This window comes from Tupaia chinensis, unplaced genomic scaffold (genome assembly GCF_000334495.1).
Source record: "Tupaia chinensis unplaced genomic scaffold, TupChi_1.0 Scaffold000447_1, whole genome shotgun sequence".
Lineage (NCBI taxonomy): Eukaryota > Metazoa > Chordata > Mammalia > Scandentia > Tupaiidae > Tupaia > Tupaia belangeri.
The window spans coordinates 793,232-816,947 of NW_006159952.1; the positions used below are offsets into that span (position 1 = coordinate 793,232).

At 40.6% G+C, this 23,716-nt stretch overlaps 1 protein-coding gene across 1 annotated transcript in view; it reads right to left on the minus strand.

Moving 5' to 3' along the window:
* Positions 1-694: 694 nt before the first annotated feature.
* The window catches only part of RORB (RAR related orphan receptor B), a 221,664-nt gene continuing 198,642 nt past the window's right edge, over positions 695-23,716 (minus strand). The window contains exons 7-10 of the mRNA XM_006155329.2: positions 21,616-21,723; positions 19,824-19,934; positions 15,157-15,269; positions 695-1,169 (exon numbers count right to left, since the gene is read on the minus strand). Of these exons, the coding sequence (XP_006155391.1) occupies positions 1,014-1,169; positions 15,157-15,269; positions 19,824-19,934; positions 21,616-21,723 (488 nt within the window). The 3' untranslated portion in view covers positions 695-1,013. The remainder of the gene's footprint in view (positions 1,170-15,156; positions 15,270-19,823; positions 19,935-21,615; positions 21,724-23,716) is intronic.

The window sequence follows — 23,716 nt, forward strand, 5'->3', positions numbered from 1 at the left end:
GCTGGTGGTTATAATCCACAGAATATTTTTTGGTCAAAGAGATAATAAGCACCAAAAATCAAGTTTCGTTCACAACTGAATATCCAAATGAAAAAAGTATTCCATATGTTTTGGTGAAAATCAGAAAATACCTATTGTTGGGTCAAAAAAACATCCTGGATCTTATAGTATTCTCTATGGCCGACTTCTTAAAACAGGAAAATGGCTCCAAAGACTTTTTATCTTCCCCAATATATACCATCTTGACAAGGCTTTGATGTCATTAATAGAAACCGAGTTCTTATATGGAGGCCATGTAGTATTTTACTCTTTTGTAGACATTTCCAAATTGGTACCATCCCATTGACTAGATAAAAACTCAGGCTAGCAAAGCAAAATCCTGATTGTCTAACTTAAAGGTAACACATAACACAAAAGGTAACTAATATAAGAGAGCCTGACTGAACCTCCACTGCTAGTAGGTATGGTGTTTAAGCCACAGTGCATGTGCATGTATAAGTAATAGTCATATATAATATCCTCACATATTATATACTTATTACATACATGCACGGTACTTTCCAAGACAGCTACAGATTTACACATGCATCAACTATCTAAAAACATAGAAATAGGTAAGTCTATTAAGTGGAATTGTCTTAAATTATATTTGAACAATCAACAGGAAAAGTAATCATGTAAAGTACCGCTCTGTTCTTGTATATATCTACAATAAAATTCTATAAACAGTTGTCTCCCAAAACATACCCGAATAAAATTAAAAAAAAAGGTAACACCCAGTGTCCTATATTTGTATATTTATGATCATTTCAAAAACAAACAAACAAATAGAAGAGCCCCCACTCAGGTGCATATTTACATTCTTCAAACTGTAGCGGTGAAAAATAATTCTATTAAGTGCAGGACATTCCTAATGTTGCAGTAGTGACATTTTTCTTAAGTCTTCATGAACACATTGCTTTTGTCTTAATGGTGATGCATTCCATGACTACGAGACAGTCCTCTCGTCCCCTTCATTTGCAGACGGTAGCACAGTCAGGATTAAAGAGCTCCTTGTATAATGGAGGAAACAGTGTATTCACTATGTCTGGATGAGATTGCTTAAATACCTGCAGCTTCTCCCCGTGCAAGTTGCAGACTGCTGTGATGGTTGGAATCTTGGCTATTAACTGCAGAATGGAGAGAGAGAGGGGGCGGACAAAGAGGGAAGCTCATTAGTGCTGTCTTCTGAATCAGCGTCCTCCTGCCCCAGTTGAAGGTAAATGGCTTTGGGGAAGATTTCTTTTTAGAAAGAAAGAAGACTCACTTTCAGCTTCTCCTTTAGAACAAAACAGAACAAATCGCACCCCTACCCAATATCAAGTCCACCTCCTAAAGGGAAAATAAAGAAAAAGCAGACAAACAGGCCCACGCTTCTTGAATCATTGTTCTTAAATAAAGTATGTAGGAAAGGTAGTCTAGTTGAATAGTTACAAGTGGGTATGCCATTGGCTGCTTGAGTTAAAATTCTGGTTCCAAAATAGCTGAACAGCTGTGAGGTACTCTGGGTCTCAGTGTTCTCATTGGCAAAATGGGCTCACTAAAATATTATACTACCTTGGGACCAGCAGTTAGCGTAATGGCTATTTCGCTGGATCCCCATGTAGTCAACCACGGTTTGAGTCCCAGACCCCGTGGCTTAAACTCACGCCAGGTGCATGTGCGTGCATCCCCAAGATCCTGAGAGGAGGAGGGAAGAGAAGGGATTGTGGCATGGCCATCCCCCCTGGGGGGTGATTTCTCGCTTTCTGTGTCTCTGTCTCTCTCTGTCTTTCTGGCAAGCACACACACCCTATAACAAAAACCTTTCCAGCAGACGGTAGCACAGTCAGGATTAAAGAGCTCCTTGTATAATGGAGGAAACAGTGTATTCACTATGTCTGGATGAGATTGCTTAAATACCTGCAGCTTCTCCCCGTGCAAGTTGCAGACTGCTGTGATGGTTGGAATCTTGGCTATTAACTGCAGAATGGAGAGAGAGAGGGGGCGGACAAAGAGGGAAGCTCATTAGTGCTGTCTTCTGAATCAGCGTCCTCCTGCCCCAGTTGAAGGTAAATGGCTTTGGGGAAGATTTCTTTTTAGAAAGAAAGAAGACTCACTTTCAGCTTCTCCTTTAGAACAAAACAGAACAAATCGCACCCCTACCCAATATCAAGTCCACCTCCTAAAGGGAAAATAAAGAAAAAGCAGACAAACAGGCCCACGCTTCTTGAATCATTGTTCTTAAATAAAGTATGTAGGAAAGGTAGTCTAGTTGAATAGTTACAAGTGGGTATGCCATTGGCTGCTTGAGTTAAAATTCTGGTTCCAAAATAGCTGAACAGCTGTGAGGTACTCTGGGTCTCAGTGTTCTCATTGGCAAAATGGGCTCACTAAAATATTATACTACCTTGGGACCAGCAGTTAGCGTAATGGCTATTTCGCTGGATCCCCATGTAGTCAACCACGGTTTGAGTCCCAGACCCCGTGGCTTAAACTCACGCCAGGTGCATGTGCGTGCATCCCCAAGATCCTGAGAGGAGGAGGGAAGAGAAGGGATTGTGGCATGGCCATCCCCCCTGGGGGGTGATTTCTCGCTTTCTGTGTCTCTGTCTCTCTCTGTCTTTCTGGCAAGCACACACACCCTATAACAAAAACCTTTCCAAAAAAAAAAAAATTATAGTGTCTACTTAGTTGAGCGGTTGCGTGGATGAATGGAGGTACTTTATATACAAATGTTAAGAACACTGTAGACATGAATCATAATTGTTACTGTTATTATTAATATTATTATTATTCATTTCCTACAGATTTTGATGACATGACTTTTAGATTTTTAGCTTTGGAAGGTGACAGTGTCAGAGAAGTATACACAAACTTATGACGTATAATCTGTAATGATCTATATTGCTTACCTGTCAAGCTAGCCAAATCCCCCTTGTCTCTGTAATCCCTTTCCACTGTAACGCATGAGACAAAACCTATGTTTAACTCAGAAAGTGTCTGGGAGGCCGCATGCACTTAGCTTCCTTAGGCAGGTATTTTAATAATGAGCAGGAGACTATCCACTTATAATTGCTAGGTTTTAGTATATATGTATGATGTAGTTTTTTGAGTTAAAATACACAGAAGGCAGTATTTTATAATCATTTTAAATATCCACAATTTGTTAAATGCTGCATAGGTCTTCGGAGATGACCAATGTTAGCTTCTAAAGTACTTATCACTGATGGACACTCCAAATTCATCAGTCAGTGTCAAAATTAGCTTATGTCGTTGTGATACATGTCGTGATCGAATTGCTGTAAGGAATATGTTCTCATATCGCGAGCCCTCTCATGAAAGGCGGGCATGATGTTCACAGAGCTGACTAAAGACACACTTGAAAGTGATGATAAAGTACAATACAATAAAACCCATCTCATCACCAATTAAATTCATCGTGTGCCCTACCCTGTTCAAAAACAAGAGTCTGTGTCAGCCTTTGAAGTCAAAGAGGAAATAGATAATTAGTTACTTTGTGGTTTTTCAAAATCAGAAATTTCCACTCTTTCATTAACTTCCCTTTTAACAATTAATGACTATGCAACCATACTATAAGCAATTTAAAAATAGCATCAGGATTCGAGCTGCTGACCCATTCATTAAAGGGATCTAGAACACATGAAGCAGTTTGAGGGTTCAGACTTTCCAGCCTGACCATCTCCACTGCTATTTAGAGACAGGGATAAAAATGAAAATGTGGAAACCTTGTCTATTAGAATGGATGTTAAATTTTAGGTTTGGCGTCGAGACCATCTCTGATAATATAAATTACGTTTTTTTTTTCTTTTTTTAGGTTTTTGCCATAGGGCACATGCACTCACTGGAGAGGGAGAGAGAGAGACAGTGAGAGGGAAAGTGAGAAATCACCCCCCAGGAGGATAGCCACATCACAATCCAAGTCTCAGTTACCTGCTGTATACCCCCTCTGCACGGCCTGGTCGACCAGCATAGTTCTGCGGCTTGGTCCCTAATAGCGTGGACTGGCACTAGTCTGTGGACCAGGGGTGGGGGTCCCCCGGGGTACGGGGTGGGGGTCCCCTGAGGTACATCATTTGCTGCAGGCTCATATGCAAAGACTCTGTGGGCTTGGTGCCCTGGAGGAACGAAAGGCAGTCCAGGGTCACTGGAATGGAGGTGAGTATATTCAGGGTTAATGCAAGAAGGGCGAGCGTGGCCAGATAAAGAAAGCCCTGAGTCCATGCCAGTCTCTGAAGGACAGTCCGCATAAAAGAAAGATGACCAGAATCTTATCCTGAAAAATTCACTTTTAGTCTAGAGTGCAGAACTGTGTCTTTTCTATTTTTTTTATATAGAAAAAGTGTGGGCCACACTAGTGGTTAAGGCAGACCACACACACAGCCAACTGTACAGTTTGTGTCCCAGACTGGTGACTTCAGAGCCAGATTACCTTGGTTTGCATCTCAGCTCCACCACTTATTGATAGTTACGTGGCCTTGGGCAAATCACTTAACCTCTAAGCTTCCTTGTCCATCAGAGGGAGATTCTAATGGTCTCTGCATCGGAGGGAGGTTGTGAGATTAAATGAGTCAATACAGATTGTTATTATTATTTTTTACAGCGGTGTCTGGCACACAGCAGTGATATACGTGGCAGCTGTTATGTTTCCATTCCATATAATGTTTCCTTCCAGGAGAGAAATAGTCAAGGCCATGCTTTTCAGTCAAATGACATGGAGGGCAGGGAACCAGGTTAGCCCTTAAGCGAGCACCAACAAATCAAGTCTCTGTGCATTGTGTATTAATACATAAGAAAACCAGCTATTTACATTTATTAAAATGGCAAAGCAAAATTATATTGTTTTTTTAAAAAAGTTTTCTTATAGCAATTGCTGTAAGTTGCTTGTTTATTAACTGTAACAGGTTCGCAAGGCAGAAAACTCTATGTAATACAATTCTTAAAAGCATTTTTCTGCTCCTTTAGTGAAGGAGTTGGGTGGGAAATTAAATATGCAAGAGTATGACTGAAACCCTTCTACAGTTGCTTAGTGGACTGGGAATATTTAACCGTGTGTCTAGTTTTGGAAACTAAATATGCCCTCTGGCTACTTCCCTGCCCCAAACTGGGATTTAGGACTGGTTTGGGACTCAGTCCTGCTCCTTTCAATGGGATTTGGATCCCATCCCTGTGGCTCATCTGTAGAATGGGCCAAAGGGTGAGAATTGCTTCTTGGTAAAGAGCACCCAGAACATTTGAGCAAAGAGCATCGAGAAAGCCAAAAGCTTCCTTCCTAGTCCTCTAAGCTCTCAGAAGAGGTTGAATGAGAGACGTCCAGTCAGCTGTGGAATTCCAAGTGCTGACAGGGGCATCCATCACTCTGGAGGCACGATGGGCCAGGAGGCCATGAGAAGGCAACACTTGCCGGGGCCCAGAAGGGCCTGGCGGAGGAAGCAGCAGGCAGTCATTTATTGCTCATTAATATTATGTACTGCAGCTGGGGGACCCCCATTTCAAAGGGAGCTCAGAGCAGCCTCAGCAGCAGTTAATGGCTCAACAACTTTTTAAACAGCTGGGGAGGTGATCCAGAAGCACTTGGAGATGGAGGGGGTAGTCAATTTCAAATCATCATGAAATTCCTTCATGTTTAAATAATCCCCATAGCAGAAGTAGACAGAGAGTCTGTAAAAAAGGCATTTTCACACTCATCTCTTTCTTATGACAAGCATTTCTTATAAGAAGGAAGCTTTAGCTTATACCTACAGGGGTCTACAAGAAGAAAAAGCAGCTGTTTGAGAAGAGATAATAATTCTATGCTTCTCTCCAGAGGGAGGTTTTATGAGAAAGTCACAATTTTATAACTGGAACATTTGATGTTGGAAAAATGGGACATGCAGAGGGGAAAATGAGTGATCTTGTTCATGTGGGCTTCCGGGCCATCAAGATACCCTCCCACATGAAGCAGGAAGCCAGCCATGGTTTGATCAGAGCAGAAGAAACCTCAAGAGCATGGATGAAACAGGGTGTATAAAGTGAGCCTGGAGACAGCCATTTGAGTCTATTCATTTTCTTTTTTTGTTTTTAGTCAAACCTAGAAATTTCGATTAGAATGTTAATATTGCATTTACGATATCTTTCCAGGTCATAAATCCTCCTCCACCATGCCTACCCTATCCTTGGTGACCCACTGTGCATGTTCTCTCTACTCTGAGCAAGGCTGACTAAAAGTGGAATTGGACAGTTGATTCACCTGGAGCTGGAATTTGAATCAGACATGAGAGCCAGTAAAGTACTTCCTAAGTGTAACAGATAAGTAAGCAGCCAAGAGCTGGCTGTATTTTGCCGTGTGTACAAAGAAGCAGAGAAAGCGGTCACAGAGGGAGGAGATTGAAGAAGATACATAATGAGAGAGAAACATGTAAGATGGAGAATTCTGAAGGCCTCCCATTCCTTGTCCTATTGTCTTCCTGTGCGGTGGCTGAATTTTTGACCTTGGGTTCTGGAAGTTATCTCTCCATGATCTTATTTTAGTTTTACTTTTTATTTAAGCTAGTATGAGTTGGAGCCTGTTACTCATTATCAGAGTACTAATAAATATATCAACTTGCAACCAGAAGAGTGAGGAGTAATATCAAAACCTCTCTTCTCACATATGACCCAATAATTTAACGGACATCCCTTGGAATTTCAGGGTGATATACTTCCGGCGTATGTCAGCAAACTAGAAACAGCTAAAATAGATAGAAATAATCTGGTATCTCACTGGCATTTCTCAAGGAAACTTTCACACGGTACATATTCGTAGTAAGTGTAGCTTGAAGTAGAAAACTATCCCAGGAGGAAGTTATGTTTCTTGAGCATAGATTTGAAATTTAAAAACTTGGCTGTTCTGTGGGATTGTTTTCTATAATTTTGCCTAGTCTTGCATTATTTTAAAGTGTATTTACTGTTGGGAAGAAGCCCAACAGAGGCTTCTGGGGTGCTGGTTTTACTTGGGCAGTGGTTACACAGGTGTGCTAATTTTGTAATAATTCACTGGGTTATATATGTAGGATTTAGAAACTTTTCGGTATGTGTGTTATACTTTGAGCTAAGTAAAGGCATTTTAAAGTATAAAACTAATTTGTCACCAAATAAGAATGGGAGCGGGAAATCGGAGACCATGTCTCTTCACTTGGGTAGGGACTCCTAGTGAAGATCAGACAGACTGTGCTGTTCAAGATGAAACCGAACCCAAATTCCTGGGCCCACCCACTAGGGAGTCTAACAGAACATCTAGGGTCTTGTGTGAAAAATAAGCATAAATGAGCAGTTATTAATCATAGCAGAGACTATTTTTTTTTTTTTTGAGAGGTTTTTGCTATAGGGTGTGTGTGCTTGCCGGAAAGACAGAGACAGAGAGACAGAAAGTGAGAAATCACCCCCCACGGGGGATGGCCATGCTGTAATCTCTTCTCTTCTATTCTCCTCTAGGGATCTTGGGCATGCATACACACGTGCCCAGTGTGAGTTTAAGCCACCAGGTCTGGGACTCGAACTGCGGTCGACTACGTGGGAGTCCAGCAACATAGCCATTATGCTAACTGCTGGTCCCAGCAGAGCCTATTTTGATCTCATTGAGAAAATAATGAAAATCAATGAAAATTACTTTTTGCAGTTCTTCTTGATCTCTTAATCAGTGTTTGCTCCATAGACTCTATGAATCAACATCGTTTTTTTTCTTTCCTATTTTAAAAATATTTTTGCTAGAGGGCATGCATGCTTGCCAGAGAGAGACACACACACAGAGAGAAAGCACCCTCCATGGAGTGTGGCCACACCATAATCCTTTCTCTTCTATTACTCCTCCCTTTCAGAATTTCAGGCACTCATGCACATACAACTGATGTGTTTCTCAAACTGTGAGATATGGCCTTGAACCTCATGGTCGGTCATGTGGGATCCCGTTGCCTTAACCACCATGTCACAGGCTAGCGAAAGGTTTGTTTTTGACTAAATCTGTATAAAAGGGCACTATTAATGTGAGCATGGTCAGGAATGATTAGTGTCAAGTAAAGACTTCTGTTACATGTAAAAGAGTTGGTTAGGCACGATCTAGGACTGGCTGAAGGTGGGGATGGATTATGGGGTGAAGATCCTGTTGGAATGCTCTATCTTTCTCTCTCTCTTTGTCTCTCTGTCTCCCTCACTCTTAGAAAAGATCAACAAATCAATTAAAATAAAAAAAAGGAGATCAGGGCCAGCAGGTGGCATAATGGCTATGATGTTGGACTCCCACTCAGTTGACTGCAGTTCGAGTCCCAAACCTGGTGGCTTAAAACTCACGTAGGGTGCATGTGCATGCATGCCCAAAATCCTGAGAGGAGAATGGAGGGGAAGAAATTGTGATGTGACCATCCCCCCTGGGTGGGATGATTTCTCACTTCCTGTCTCTCTTTGACTCTCTGGTGAGCACATATGCCCTATAGTAAAAATCTCTCTTAAAAAAAAAAAAAGAAAAGAAAAAAGATGTTAACAGTAGCTGTTGATGGAAGTGCTGGCCATAGCAAAGTGGGTCAAGAGCTAGGAAATGGAGAAAAGGCTCCTTTCCTTATCTTCCTGAAGTCTCAATGGAATGTGATGCGGGTATGCTGGGGAAAGCTAGACCTTTTAAGCCTCATTATTTGGATTCAAGTTGACCCTTTCTCTCTGTCATAGTCCAACTTCTCAACGGTGGTGTTGTGGGGACCAGAAAGAAAGGGAGGATCTTTTTCCTTTGAGGCTCACTTGACATTGGCTGTGAATCAAAGTGTAAGATCTGAAGAGACACACCCCAAAGAAACAGATTTATTACTACATGGTTCAGTCATTCTTCTTGACTGGGCCTGTTTCTTCCCAAAGCTAACTTTAGATCCCCAGAGCATTTTCTTTAACATGACATAACCTTAGACTAATGCTTTGTGCGTGAAGCAGTGGTTAGGACAGCCTCATAGTCAGCAAGAGTTTAGGAAGTCTAGCTGGAAGGGAGAGGGCCCAGCAGGGGCAGGTAACAACTTTCTGGCCAGACAAGAATGGGAGAGAGAGAAGAGTAAGAATCTGGCCTTCAGCAAAATAACCAGCACATCTTAGAATAACTAGAGAGGGTTTATCCTCATAGAATTAGGGGTCTAAACCACCCAGAAGTATGGTGTGGCCTATGATTCCTAGAGACAGAGCATCCATAACACATGGCAAGAAATGAGCATTTGAATATGTTTTGGGAAGTGAACTGAAGATATGGGACTCACTGATGTGTTACAGTTGTGGCAAAATAGAAAGCAACACTCCCTCTCAGCCTGCACATAGTGAACCTAGTGGGCTTTGAAGTCTCAGACCAGGTGGTCTCTATGCTTTCCTGTTGGGTGTATGTTTGTTATAAAATTAGTTTAAAAAAATTTTTTTTTTTTACTTGCAAGAAATATGTGCACTCACCAGAGAGAAACAGAGAGAGATGGAAAAGGCCAATGCACCCTCCATGGGGCATGGTCATGACACAATCTTCTCCATTTTTCCATCTTTTCAAGGTTAAGACACATACACACTAGTGTTTATTAAGCTGCTTGGACTGAGACTCGAACTGTGGTCAGCCATGTGGGATCCAGCTCCTTTAACACTAAGCCACAAGAGTGGGCCTACAGTTAGCTTTTTATGGTTTTGTTTTGTTTTTAATTTTGCCAGGTGATGTATGTGCTTGCCAGAGAGAGGTAGAGATAGAGAGATAGACAAACAGAGTGAGTAAGTACTTCTCATGGGCGAGGGAGAGGGGTGGTCATGCCACAATCCCCTCTCCTCCATCTCTTCCTCCCTTGGAATTTTGGGCACATACACACAGGTATGTTTTGCAAGCTGCCAGGTCTGAGATATACAGTGGGCTATGTGGCATCTAGCTGCCTTAACCACTATGCCATAAGCTGGGCCTAGAGTTAGCTATTTTTAAGGTTCTCAATATAGCCTTGGGCAAAAAGTACCCCCGAGAGTGTTGTATATATTTTCAGAAGTGTTAGGGAAGACAAATACACTACCTAATAATATTTCATGGCTCGAGTTACTCAGGAGGCACCAAAGGAGGGACTGAGAAGGTCTCCATCAAATAAGGCCCCAGCTCTGGACTTGACTGAGAGGCTGCATTTAGGAAAGGGCTGGAAACATGCACCTTAGAGCAAGATGTGAGTGAGATGTACAGATCCAAGCCCTGTCCTTGGCCATGAGCATGCTGCCCCAGCCTGGTCCTGGCTGGGCTGCTTCCTCCTTCTCCTCCACCCTCTGTGTAGTCAGAGCAAAAAGAACAGCAGATTTAGCAATGTAGAGGAAAACTACAGGTCCGAGAACTGATGACTCAACTGTCTACAGTTCACGTATCAACTGCCTGCCTCTCACCCTTGCTCCACAGTGGGCCTTGTCCAGAAGTGAGCCTCTTTCAGTGAGTCACGGCAGTGCCTGAGCACAAGGTGATGGGGCACTCCTGGGAGCCCGACTGGGATCTGGTCTTAGGACAAGGCTTCAGGAACCTTGTGTGCTTTCTGGCTTTGGGCTGGAATACCATCCCAAACCAAATGGTTACAGTGCACTAATTTGAATCTGCAAGACTTGGCAAAATCAGTCTTTTTTCTTCATTTGTGATAGTGGTAAAACATCTAAAGAAGTCTTAAAACTATCCCACAGGGCTGATCATTGGAGGGCAAAAGATGTCAGGAGGAACCTTTGTTTTTCTCTTGTGAGAGTCAAAGAACATTATATTGAAGGGACCTAAGAGACCATGCAGTCCAACCTACTCATTTCCCAGACAAGAAAAGTGAAGCCCAGAGAACAGATGGGCTGCCTCCTCTAGTCATATGGGGCTTAAAAATATATATGTATATTTATGTTTTTTTAATGAGCTTTAGTGAGAGTGACCAGTGTTATCTCATTTCCTGGCTCACAAATCAAGGAGCCAGCCAAATCCGACTATTATTTATAGCCTGAATATACCTTGTACTTTCCTACCTCCATACCACTGTCACCATCGCTTGGAATGCTATGCTGCACTTGCCCAGCCCTCCAACTTTCAGTTTTGGAAATGCTGTCCATCAGTGATTGGCGGAACCCATACCATTTTATTGGGTGACAATTTCCTTGCTGAAATAAAATTCTGTCATCATCATCAGTAACTACAACTACAGTGAGAGCATTTACCTATTACCACTTCTAGGCTGGTCAGCTTATATAATTTTACTCATTTAGTCCACCAAGTAACCATATGACATTGGTACTATCTTTGGTCACATTGTACAAATAAGAAACAGGGGCACCCTGAGCTTAAGTCATACATCCAGGGTCACTCGGTTAGCAAGTGGCTCTGATGGTTTCTTATCAATATGCTACATATCATCATATACTGACAAGAAACTAGATTTCTTTAATCAAGTATTTTTTCTAACAACAACAACAACAAAACCCTAAAACTTGATTAAAATATAGGAGTTAAAACCTTCTAGTTAATGAGCACAGACTCTCTGACTTTTCAAGATTATAGTTTGGCCCAAAGTAGAAGGCATGTTTATAAAAAAGTGAGTTTATAGGAAGTGTGTTGGAGAGTGATATTTCAGGATGAAGTTCAATGACTGTGTATTTGCTCGGTTTCTCTAACCTGGTGCCTATTACACCTGGTTTGAGTTGGGCTGGTCAATGATATAAATAGTCTTCTGTACATTAAATGAGAGGCAGATCTATCCCCCTCTCCTCCACTGGAGATTTAACTGAGACCCTGGACTTGAACATTTGGGGTGTGTGTATTTTGGTAGAGATAGGTCTCACAATGTTTGCCAGATTCCTCAAGAGGCAGTGTGGATTACAGATATTACGTATGGCTGTCACTGTTTTGAGGTGGTGGAGGCAGAAGAGCTCCATGACTGCAGGCCTGACATAAGATATTTGAAGGCATCTGAAAAGGCAAGAAGAGTCTGTGGTGGGGTGGGACAATTTCTCCTGAATTTAAATCAAAGTATTGCTTCAGGGGAGTTTGATGACAGGGTATCCTACACACCAGTGGTGTGCTTGCCCTCAGTGTTAAAGTAGTCAGGAACTTGAGAGATTACCACCCCCTCAGCACTTGGGAATTGAATCTAAGACTCAGACAAATAAATGACTGATGGAAGCCACATAGATCAGAGGTGGGATAAATGAGAATTCAGCTCCCTTCTATTTCACAGTCCTTCCATCTTAGTTCAAATACTTTCCTATTAAAATGATGATGGTTACAAGGAAGGATCTGTTCAAAAACCCAATATCTGCACACGGTCTGTGAAACCAATGCTTTGTCACCTGACTCCAAGAATTTTATATAAGAATCCTCTTCTTTTTCTTTAAAGAGTGATTTTTGCTATAGGGCACATGCACTTGCCAGACAGACAGAAAGAGACAGAGAACAGAAATTGAGAAATCACCTCTTAGGGGGATGGCCATGCCACAATCCCTTCTCCTTTAGTCTCCTCTTGGGACTTTGGGCCTGCATATGCATGCATATGCCTGTGTGGGGTTTAAGCCACTGGGTCTAGGACTTGAACTGCAGTAGATTGTGGGAGTTCAGCGACATAACCATTACACTGTCTGCTGGTCCAAATAATCCTCTTCTTCACTGTCCCTAACTTTGCAACATTATCACTCTAAAAGAGTCGGGTTGTGTGTACTTTTCTTATTAAAAATGGAGAAGGGTTAAGTTGACCTATAACTGATATTTCAATATATTTTTTTGCTGCCAATAACTTTCATTCTTTAATTTCTCTTCTTTCTTTTCTTTTTTTTAATCTGCTAGAGGGCATGGGAACTCACCAAAGAGAGATGGAGAAAGAGAGAATGAGAAAGCACCCCCCCTCCCATGGGAAATGTTCATGCCACAATCCCTTTTTCTTCATCTCTTCCTCCTTTTAGAAGGAGCACGTTTTTCATGCTGCTGGGTCCATGAATTGAACTGCAGAGTGGGCCATGTGGGATCCTGCCATCTTAACCCTCACGCCACCACTACCTTCTTTCTAACCTTAAATATCTCAATTCACTATAAGGACACCAGGAGTAGAGAGTGATATATGGATGAACATTTTACCCTCTAGGGAAGTAACAATCTCAACCTCATAACATAATTGTACATGAGTAGAGAAACTGTAATCTGCATTTTACCATGATGAGACCATAGTTTTGTGAAAGCAGTTAACCCCCTACAGCAGAATAGCAAGACCATTCATCTATCTCTGGGTTTTTTCAAGACCCTAATTTTAGGATGATAATTCTGGAGAACAAAGTCTCTGGGAGATCCCAAATTCAGAAAACATTTCTCCACATTAATTAACCAGATGTATTTATGTATATATGCTACCAGACAACTATAGAGCTGTATGAATATATTCCTATTACTGTCTTTTCTGCCCAGTGACTCTGAAAGCTGGTTGAAATATTTCCCTTGACGGGGAGAAAACTGAGTTGTAGAGAGCAGGTGATGTGTCCTTGGCCACATAATAAGTGAAAAGTTACAGCAAAGAGAACGACCACTCTACGGTGCAGAAATGTTCTTCCTAGGGAGGTGTTAATTTTAACAAAATGTTACCATACTGAAGCAGCATATTTAACTCTGGGGTTTTTTATAGCAGTACTCTGTATATGCAAAGTAAAATCTGATGATGTCTCCAAATAGTGTCTACCCTCCCCCTTTTTTAAATAAAGAACTTCAAAGGCAGAATGGGAGGGTTTTAATGATAAAAATATAAAGAGTAGGATTCCTATTATCTTTTACCAAGAATAAGTACAATTTCCTAGGTCCTTATCCTCTAAAAAAATTCCAGTTTTTAAGAAATCAAAGATACCTTGAGATTTAAAATAAAATGGAATATCAATATTGAAGATTACTTTCTCCTTTTATGATCATTTTACTTTGGTAAATAATTTTCTCAGTCTTCTTCTTAAAGATCATCACTCTTTTTCTTTTTTTAAGAGTTTTTTTTTTGCTATAGGGTGCATACACTGATCAGTCAGACAGAAACAGAGAGAGAGAGAGAGAGAGAGAGAGAGAGAGAGAGAGAAAGAGGGAGAGAGAGAGACAGATCATCCCTTGGGGGATGGCCATGCCACAATCCCATCTTCTTCTCCATTCTCCTTTCAGGATTTTAGGTAAGCACACACCATACTCAGCGTGTTTGAAGCCACTGGGTCTGGGACTTGAACTGCAGTCAGCCATGTGGGAGTCCAGTGCCTTAACTACTACACTATCTTCTAGCCCCAAAGATAATCTTTCTTAGCTAAGTTGAATGAGAAACTGATGGAATGTTCATTTTACCCTGGAATACTTCACCATCTTGAAAGAACCCCAGGGCAAGTCTTCCCTGAACAGATTGGAGTTGAAGGGAAATTTACAAGTCATCAGTTTCATCTTCCTCTGTCATTTCCAACATACCTGAGAGGTAACCAGACAGTATCTAGGAGAATATGATCCATGTCAAGGAGCTTACCACTGTCAGTAGGTTACTGCTCTGTTCAACAATCCTCCTTATTTGATAGTTCTTTCTTACTTTGAATAAAAATTTATCTATTCTTAAATTTTACACATTGGAGGCCAGCAGGTGGCATGGCTGTTAAAAGTACTAGATTCTCACATAACCAACTACAGTTCTAGTCCCAGACCTGGCAGCTTGCTTTCTTGCTTTCTCTCTGGTCAAATAAAATAATAATAATAATAACCAATGGAATTAAATAAATAAATTATTCTTTAATTTTTTATTTTTTTTGCCCACATCAAACTCCTATACAGGCACAATCTCTTCTCTTTCTTCATATATGAACTTGGAAGACTCGTTTTCTTGCTTCAAGGTTTCATTTCTCTGACAAAACACGCGTTAATTCTTTTGACTTCATTCCTTTGATTTGAATCCTGTACTTTGAGTCCAAATCTGTCAATATAGTCCTTCTTTAAGAAAGCCTTCCTCTCATATTTAATTTACTATTCTCCCTTTAAAGACACACACCTTAAAATTTATGCAGCCTCAGTAGCGCTCAGAAATTGCTGCTATTGGGAAATTTCCCTTCCTTTGTAATGAGGCCCCTTTTGCTCACTGCACTTCCTTTTGGTGACAGTGGGCTTGTGACCTGAAGACCTACCTTTGCCAAGGTCTCATCATCCAGGTGATTCTTCTGAATCACATGCTGAAGTGCAAAATAAATTTTTTCCTGAAGCTTCTGGACCTTCCTTGGTTCTATCAGCCAGGCTCGGTCTAACAAAGAAAAAAGAATAGATAAGAAAGGAGGGGAAAATCAGCCTAACTTTATTTTACCTCCATAAATAAGTGCTAAGTTTCAAACCCAGGTCAAATGATTGCATTCTAAATTGCTTCTGAAAACGTGTAATTATTTATGTAAAACATATGACTAATAATACCATGGTGCCAGGAATGCACAACATAAAGACATAGAGAATGAATTTGTAGGAAAGGATGAGATGGTTCAAACAGACTCCTTCATGTTTCTGGTTGTGACAATTTACACTTCTCACTCCCTCTCTGGACATATGCTTGGATTTTCTTTCAAAGTAGAAGTTAGCGATTTCTAAAGAAAATGAATTATAGCAGTGAAGAAACCCTATTATACAGAAATATTTGTGGTGTTTAAGATCCCCTTCCTTTTTTTGGCTTATGCTTTCAATGGAAGCTATGTTGTAAATTTATGTAGCATAAACATGAATCAATTAAAAACTTACTCTTAAGTCTTATTTTTCTATATTGAATTTTTAAATGTGGATGGAATAACCCCTTCCACCCTTGCTGTTTTGTTCCCTTCTCCCTTCCTTTCTTTCTTCCTAAGAAGCCATATATACCATGGTGACAAAATTCAATCCTGCATCAATGCTGGATTGGAGAAACAATCTTCAATGGAGAAACATCTGAAATGCCCAAATGCTGAAAAAATACTCATGGAAAAGAACTTGGACACGGTCCTCTGGAACACAGTTCAGGTCAGGTGAGAAACTCGATTCTGTAACCCTAGCCAAGGCAAGGACAAGTCTAGCCAGCAGTTAAGCAAACCTTTACGTAAGTGAGCACAAAAGCTTTCAGTGACAATTGTCAATCAGAATAAATTAAGTTTCCCCTCTCTCCCTACCCTGAGCTATTTGGAGCCGGACAGACAGTGGCTATTAAGTCAAGAACCAGGGGAGAAGTGGGATCTGCCATGAGATGGAGCCTATACAGGCTGGAACTCGGACTCCTCTTTATCTCTCTTCTAAAAATAATTTTAATACAATAAAAAATTTTAATTGACATAATAGTGGTACATATTTATGAGGTACAAGGTGATTTTCCAGTATGTAAATACAGTATATAGTGATCAAATCAGGAGGATTAGCATTTCATCCTCTCTAACATTTATTATTACTTTTTCTTGGGACCATTCAAAAATCCTCTTTTTGCTATTCTGAAATATAAAATAAATTATTGTTAATTATATTTGACCTTCTTGGCTACAGAATGCACCTTTCCAAGCCATAAAATCCTAGAACTTACTCTTCTGATCTGAAGGTAATTTTGAATTTGTTTACAAGCACCTCTCCATCCCCTCTTCCTCCTACACAGTCCAGCCTCTGGTAGTCACATTTTATTCTCTGCTACTCTGAGTACCCCCACCCCCACCCCCACCCCCTTATTTTGTATGCAGCCCTAAGCCAGGGTGGCAAACAAGATATTGGAGTAGGGGATCTGCTACCAGGGCTGGAAGATTCCCCACTAGGTAGAGTAAATCAAATCCTATCCTTCCAAACTGAGGAAGGTGATGATGGGTGGGATGTTCCTCATGTTAACTCATAAGGGCTGAGTCATTTTCACAGATCGTCACAGGTTTGGTATGTCATGCCTTAAATATTTGCTACTAGGAATTTACTAACTGGCCATAGACAAACCCCCTGCCAAGGTGATTCTTTGTCATGTACCTTTTGACCAAGCTGGAAACGCAGTGAAACTACCTCCTTAATTCATAGTCCCTCTAGTGCAGAGCTGCGCTCAAGGGAAACAAGTCTATGCAATGAGAAAATGGTAAGAGGAAAATTATTCTATATGTGGTTGCTACCAAAAATGAGTATCTCTTGTTTCTTCTTCCATTTATATTTGTGCTTCCAGGCCTAATAAACTTTCTAGGGATCAAAGCAAAACAAAACAAAACAAAAACAGAAATACAAACAACCCAAACTACCCACAAAATGCAGAGAAAAAGCTTGATTTTAGATAGAGCCATAAAACAAGCACTGCCAGTAAAAATGTTCCATGTGGTAACTACTTTCAATTTTTTTTTTTTTTGAGAGGTTTTTGCTATAGGGCACGTGCGCCAGCCAGACAGAAAGAGAGTGACAGAGAGACAGAAAGCGAGAAATCACCCCCCAGTAGGAATGGCCACACCACAATCCCTTCTCCTCCATTTTTCTTCTGATAGAGAACTGTTGGTGGTGTTGCTGCTCTCCCTGATCCAAAATCTAATCAAGCAGATAGCTAAGTGAGTGACTCTAATTCTCTTTTGAAGAGTCTGAAGAGGGAGCCAGGTATTTATTATCCTATTATTGTTGTTAGATATTATAATTATGTTTTAAAAATAATTGTTTTATTTTATTTATTATTATTTTTAGCTTGACTTCAGAGAGAGAGAGAGAGAGAAAGAGAGAGAGAGAAAGTTGTCAGATCTGGGATTTGAACCAAAGTAGGCCATGTAGGAGTCCAGCACCTTAACCACCATGCCACTTGCCAACCTCGGATTATTATGATTATATACTATGATTATATTTTTTATTTTGCATTTCTTCTTTTTTTAAGAGAGATTTTTATGATAGAGTTTATGTGCTCACCAGAGACACAGAGACAGAGAAAGAAAGTAAGAAATCATCCCCCAGGGGAGATGGCCACACCACAATCTGTTCTCCTTCATTATCCTCTTGGGATTTTGTGCACCATGCACATGCACCTGAAGCATTTCAAGTCAGTGGATCCAGGACTTGAACTGTAGTTGGCCATGTGGGAGTCCAGAGCCTTAACCACTATGCCACTTGCTGGCCCCTATTCATTTTACATTTCAAGCTGGCGTAGACTATTACAAATATTTCAATCACTATAGTTCTATTTGAACAATAAATAAGGGGTTGTCACACCTTAGCTTTGAAAGCTTTTTGGTATTTTATTGCATTTTAGACCTAGAAGACTTAAAACTCATGCTGGTGTGTGGGTGTGTGTGTACGCGCCCAAGATTCAGAGAGGAAAATGGAGGAGAAGGAATTGCAGCGTGGCCATCCTCCCTAAGGGGCGATTTCTCACTTTCTGTCTCTCTGGTGAGCACATACGCCTTACAGCAAAAAATGCCTCTCTCAAAAAAAGTACAGGTTGAATATTCCTTATCTGGAATGCTTAGGATCAGAAGTGTGCTGGATTGGGAACCAGCAGTTAGCGTAATGGCTATGTCGCTGGACTCCCACGTAGTCGACCGCGGTTCGTGTCCCGGACCCGGTGGCTTAAAACTCACGCCGGGCGCATGTGCGTGCGTGCCCAAGATCCCAAGAGGAGAATGGAGGAGAAGGGATTGCGGTGTGACCATCCCCCCTGGGGGGTGATTTCTCGCTTTCTGTCTCTATGTCTCTCTCTGTCTGTCTGGCGAGCGCACGCGCCCTACAGTGAAAAATCTCTCCAAAAAAAAAAAAAAGAAAAAGAAGTGTGCTGGATTTTAGATTTTTTTTTTTTTCAATTGAAACATTTGTATATATATAATGAGATATCTTGGGGATGTGACCAGAGTCTAAACATGAAATTCAATTATGTTTCATATATACCATATGCACACGGCCTTAAGGTAATTTTTTTTTTTTTAAATTGCCAATGGGTATGTGTACTCATGACAGAGAGAACCTCCCGGTGTGGCATGATCACGCAGCAATTCTTTTTTCTTCATTTCTCCAAGTCATGAGGATTTAGGACAGGCATGCACATATATCTGACATGTTTTTCAAGCCTGTAAGGCCAGGGCTCAAACCATGATTAATGATTATTTGGAATCTGGCTTTCTAAGTATAATCCTTAACCACTGTGCTATGGGGCTGGTTTGCCTTAAGGTAATTCTTTTTTTTTTTTTTTTTTTTAATTTTTTTTTAAGCTTACTTTATTGAGAATAGGAGAGAGAGAGAAAGAGAGATGTTCAGCAGTATGTCTTCAAGTCTCAATCCATCTCAGGCGTTCCTGTCAGCCTGGTGTGTTTCGGCTAGGCCTAGGATCTGAATCCTGGTCTTCCATGTGGCTCAAGCATTGTAGAGCAAGGAGACTCTGTCTGTATGACCACAGCTGAGCTGCCTGCTTTAATAAAGCGTGGTAAATAATTGTGTGCATGACCTCCTTTGTGAGCATGGCCTCCTCTGTGAGCGTGGCCTCCTCTGTGAATGTGGCTTCCTTTGTGAGCATGCTTACATGGGGAACTCTGAGCATGTGTGGAAAAGATAGACTGTTGCAACTGAAGGTGACTGCGATGGCCTTCTTTCTCTACAGGATGTGGAACAAACCATGTGTTGGGTACCTTTGTTTTGATTATGACTCAGCATATAAGGTTAGGTGAGGAATTTTCCACTTGTGACCTCAGGTTGGTGCTCAAAAAGTTTCAGATATTGAAGCAGTTCAGATTTTTGGGTTAGGGATGTCTACCTCTACAGCTCTATTAAAAGTTTCTCATGAACACTTTGACTTAGATAGGTATAATGAATTTTAGAGATGGTAAAGCAGGTTTAAAAAAAGGTAAGGGACCTCAGACCTCCCTACCTGGAGATATCAGGACAGCAGATGAGAACAAAGCGATCTCCTCCTCAGTCAGTTGCAAGGAACACAAATTCTTTGCAAAGTCAAATGCTTCATTCACTAGGTCATCAGAACCTGTAAAAGAAGAAAAATTAAATGAAAATACTTAAACTTGGATCTGGGTAAGAGTAAGGAAAGTCTCATAATCAAAAAGTTAATTAAGGATTTGCATATTAGACCTCTAAAAAGATATTTCTAAGTCCCTAACTACAAAAAATATATAATAGTAATTCATAGGATGAAGAAATTTGGCAGATCTTGGTCAGGCAATGAAAGATAATATTTCTAATGAGAAGAAAATAGACATGGAATATGTTTTGTGTAACATTGGGCCTGAAATACATAACCTTAATCTAATCCTATAAATTTTAAATTATTTCCAGTTAAGAAAAATAGATAAGTGATCTGGGGATCCTTTAGAATAGAAAGAACATTCATAGAAAACCTGACACATTATATATAAGGGCTGAGAACTGCCATTCGTAGTAGCACTCAAACCTAGCACTGTCCAGAGGCTTCAAACTGAGAGACAAGGAACTTCTTATAAGATGGATGAGGGGGACCAGGAGGTGGTATGGTGGTTAAAGCACTGAACGCCCACATACCCAACCACAATTCGAGTCCCGGACTGAGTGGTTTGCTTTCTCACTTTCCCTCTCTCTCGCTCTTTCTGGTGAATTAAAAAATGAATAAATAAAAATTAAATAACTAATTATTAAAAAAAACAGAGATGAGATATCTTTCAATTTGGTGGCTTCTCTGGAAATTTGATTGGGGAACAAGGGTTTATTATTACCTTCTAATAGATGGCTCAGAGATGAGTTGCTTAGTCATGGTGAATTTTGGTAAAATAATGTTGCGTTTCTAAACTGAGGCCTGACAAATGTTTATTTGATGAAGTTGGAAATATACTGAAGTTGCTTGCCAAGGTTTTTCCTCCTTTCTTGAAAATCTAGCCTGGGAGATGACATGGATGTGTATCAACTATACAGGAGAAACTGCCAGCCCTGGTGGATTTGCTGTTGGTTTCCCTATCAGCTAACAGTACAAGAGGTGAAAGAGCAGTGGCCTTCTTTGGTGTCCGTGGGCAGGCTATGGAACAAATAGCACTATCAATCGTTAAAACCTTTCCTGGCATGGACCCATCTTTGCTAATGTTCTTATCGTTGCCCTGTACTGATGACTGGATGTGATGAGACACGACACTTTCCAACAAAGACTGATTCTGCCATGGCTCTCCCCAAGAATGGTCTGGGAATCATTTTGGCCACGTTGACACCAACTGTATCTACCCTCCCAGCACTTCATCAATGGACAAGGAGAAAGTCACTGCTCTGGAGGAGAAAAAAAAATGCATGTGCTCCTCTTTTGATCAAGTGTTTAACAAATGACTATGAATTTACTTAAGAAACTTAAGAGTTCACCCCAATGGACCACCAGCAGTCAATATAATATACTTTGTGAAGCAGTAATGTAGAAGGTAAAAGAAAAGTTGATCCCACAAACAATATCCTATGATGCATCCCAGCATCAGTCTACACTTATTTCTAAATGAGGTCTCGATAGGTTGGCTCCTTTCTTTCATATAAGGAGCCACAATAGTAAGATCAGGAGAGTTAGATAAAACACTGGAGGTTCACCTGGTGCACGCATTGAAGGAGTAACTAGTTCACATCAAGGAATCAAGACATTTCATTCTCAGTGGTGAAACTGTTGGCAGCTGATACAATTGTGTTCCCATCAAAGGAAAACTTACCTAAGGCTTTGAACATTTGCATTCCTCCGTATTTTCCTTCAAACAGAACAGTGTTGTTTAATGGGTTGAAGGCACGGCACATTCTCACTAAAACCACTTCCAAGCAACCTTTTAGTAAAAAATAAATAAAAATTTTAAATATTAAAAACATATATATATATATCCAATAATAAATAGGTTATTACAGCATACAGGCCAAGAGACCTTCAAAAATTTTAACACACAGAGAGATATACCAATACACAGATACACTTATGCAAAACCCCCCTTAAGATTCCTTTCTCCAAGATGACTACATTCAAAATAAAGTTCTCTGATACTTACAGAAGAAATTAACTTTTGAGGGGGTGGGGAGACAAATATACATTACTCTCTATTTTTTGACTAATATTAAAGTTAGCTTTAATTCTGGAATTCACAACTCATGATAAATGGGCCACAAAGCGCGTTGTGACAGATGATTCTGGTCAGACATATTTGGTCTGTTAATCACCGTTGTTTTGCTACAAGGAACACTGGTTCTTTCACTTGGCACATGGGATTTCTAAAATACTCCATGCCGTGTATCTCATGGGGGCATTGTTAGCACCTCATGCTCTTTGAACGAGTGTTTCTTGGCTAACTAAGTATCTGCAAAATGCTGAGTAACATCTCATTCCAGACAGTTATAATCAATATTCACAGGTCAGTGCTCTGAAAAGTCCTGATCAGAGGAAACTTGTTTCACCTTGATTCATTACCATTTTTCTGAGTTCACTGTCAGCCTAATGAAGGCAGAAACCTTGTCTTCAGGGATAGGCAATTATGACGATTGAACTCGCTCTTGCATCTCCAGAACCTAGAAGAGTCTCTGGAACTTAGTAGGTGTTTAATAAATATTTATCGAATGAGTTTATTTACAACCATTGTTCTTCTCTCTGAACATTTGACATCTGGAGGAGCTCCTGTGGCATAGTTTCACCACCATTTTAGAGAAGTAGGTCTCTGTCCCATTGTGGATAGGAAAGTGACAGCCAGACTCAGAAGCCGTAAATTTTTGTAAGAGTATCATGCTGATGATTTGACTACTCTTTGGTCCCTTTCTCATGCCACCACTTTATATTTATGTGTGTATTTTACTTCCTTTGCTCTGCTGATTCCTCTTTGCTTATAGGTACATCACCTAACAGAGGGGCTTATATGTAGGAGGGGATTTGCGAATATTAATTGAAGCAATATCCACACTGTGGAAGGTGATTTCCTTGACCCTTCATATTCATTATCATATTTGGTCCTTGCAAAAACCATTTCCGTTGACTTTTGTTGGCCCTATTTTATGGATGCATTATAGGAGGCTTGAAAGAGGTTAAATATCCTGCCTCTTATACTAGAGCCAATATTTTTATAGTAGACAGAAATGCTAAAGTTTATGTGATTCCCAAATATCAGTCTATAAATTGGTTATGTCTAAGTGTAGTTAAGAATACAGCAAACCAAATTCCCCTCCAGGAGATTCTGATTCCATGGGCCTATGATGGTATCCATGACTCTGAACTGTTAGTAAGCTCCTTTGACGCTATTGATGAAATTTTGAATTTGGGATTTGTTGTTTCTAATCCCTCTGCCAATTTTAAAAATGAAGAAACTGCCATCTAGAGAAGTTAGCTCAAGGTCACATAATAAGTGTGGTAGATTCTAATTTTCAAAGAAGGTCACAAAAATATTTTCCACTCTACATGTTTTCCTAGTACATTACCATTTTCCCATGAAGGAGCAAGATCCAGGTATCCTACCCTTTAACTCAAGGGGTCTTTGTGACTGCCTTGTCTGATAGAGATGGTAGATGCAGCATTGCATGACTTCTGAGGTGAAGTCAGAAAGATATATGCACTTCTGCCTTGTTCTCCTGGAATGCTAGCTTTTGGAGCCTAGACACTATGCTGTGAGGAAGTCTTTTGATTCACCTGGAGAAAAACTGAGGCCCTCCCCCCAAGCCCAGAGCCTTGGCTGAATTCCAACTATCAACCAGCACAACTTGCCAGTCATGTAAGCGAGCCATTTGAAAATGGATCCTCCTGCCCTGAGACAAGTTGCCTCAGTATATACCACGTGGAACAGAGAT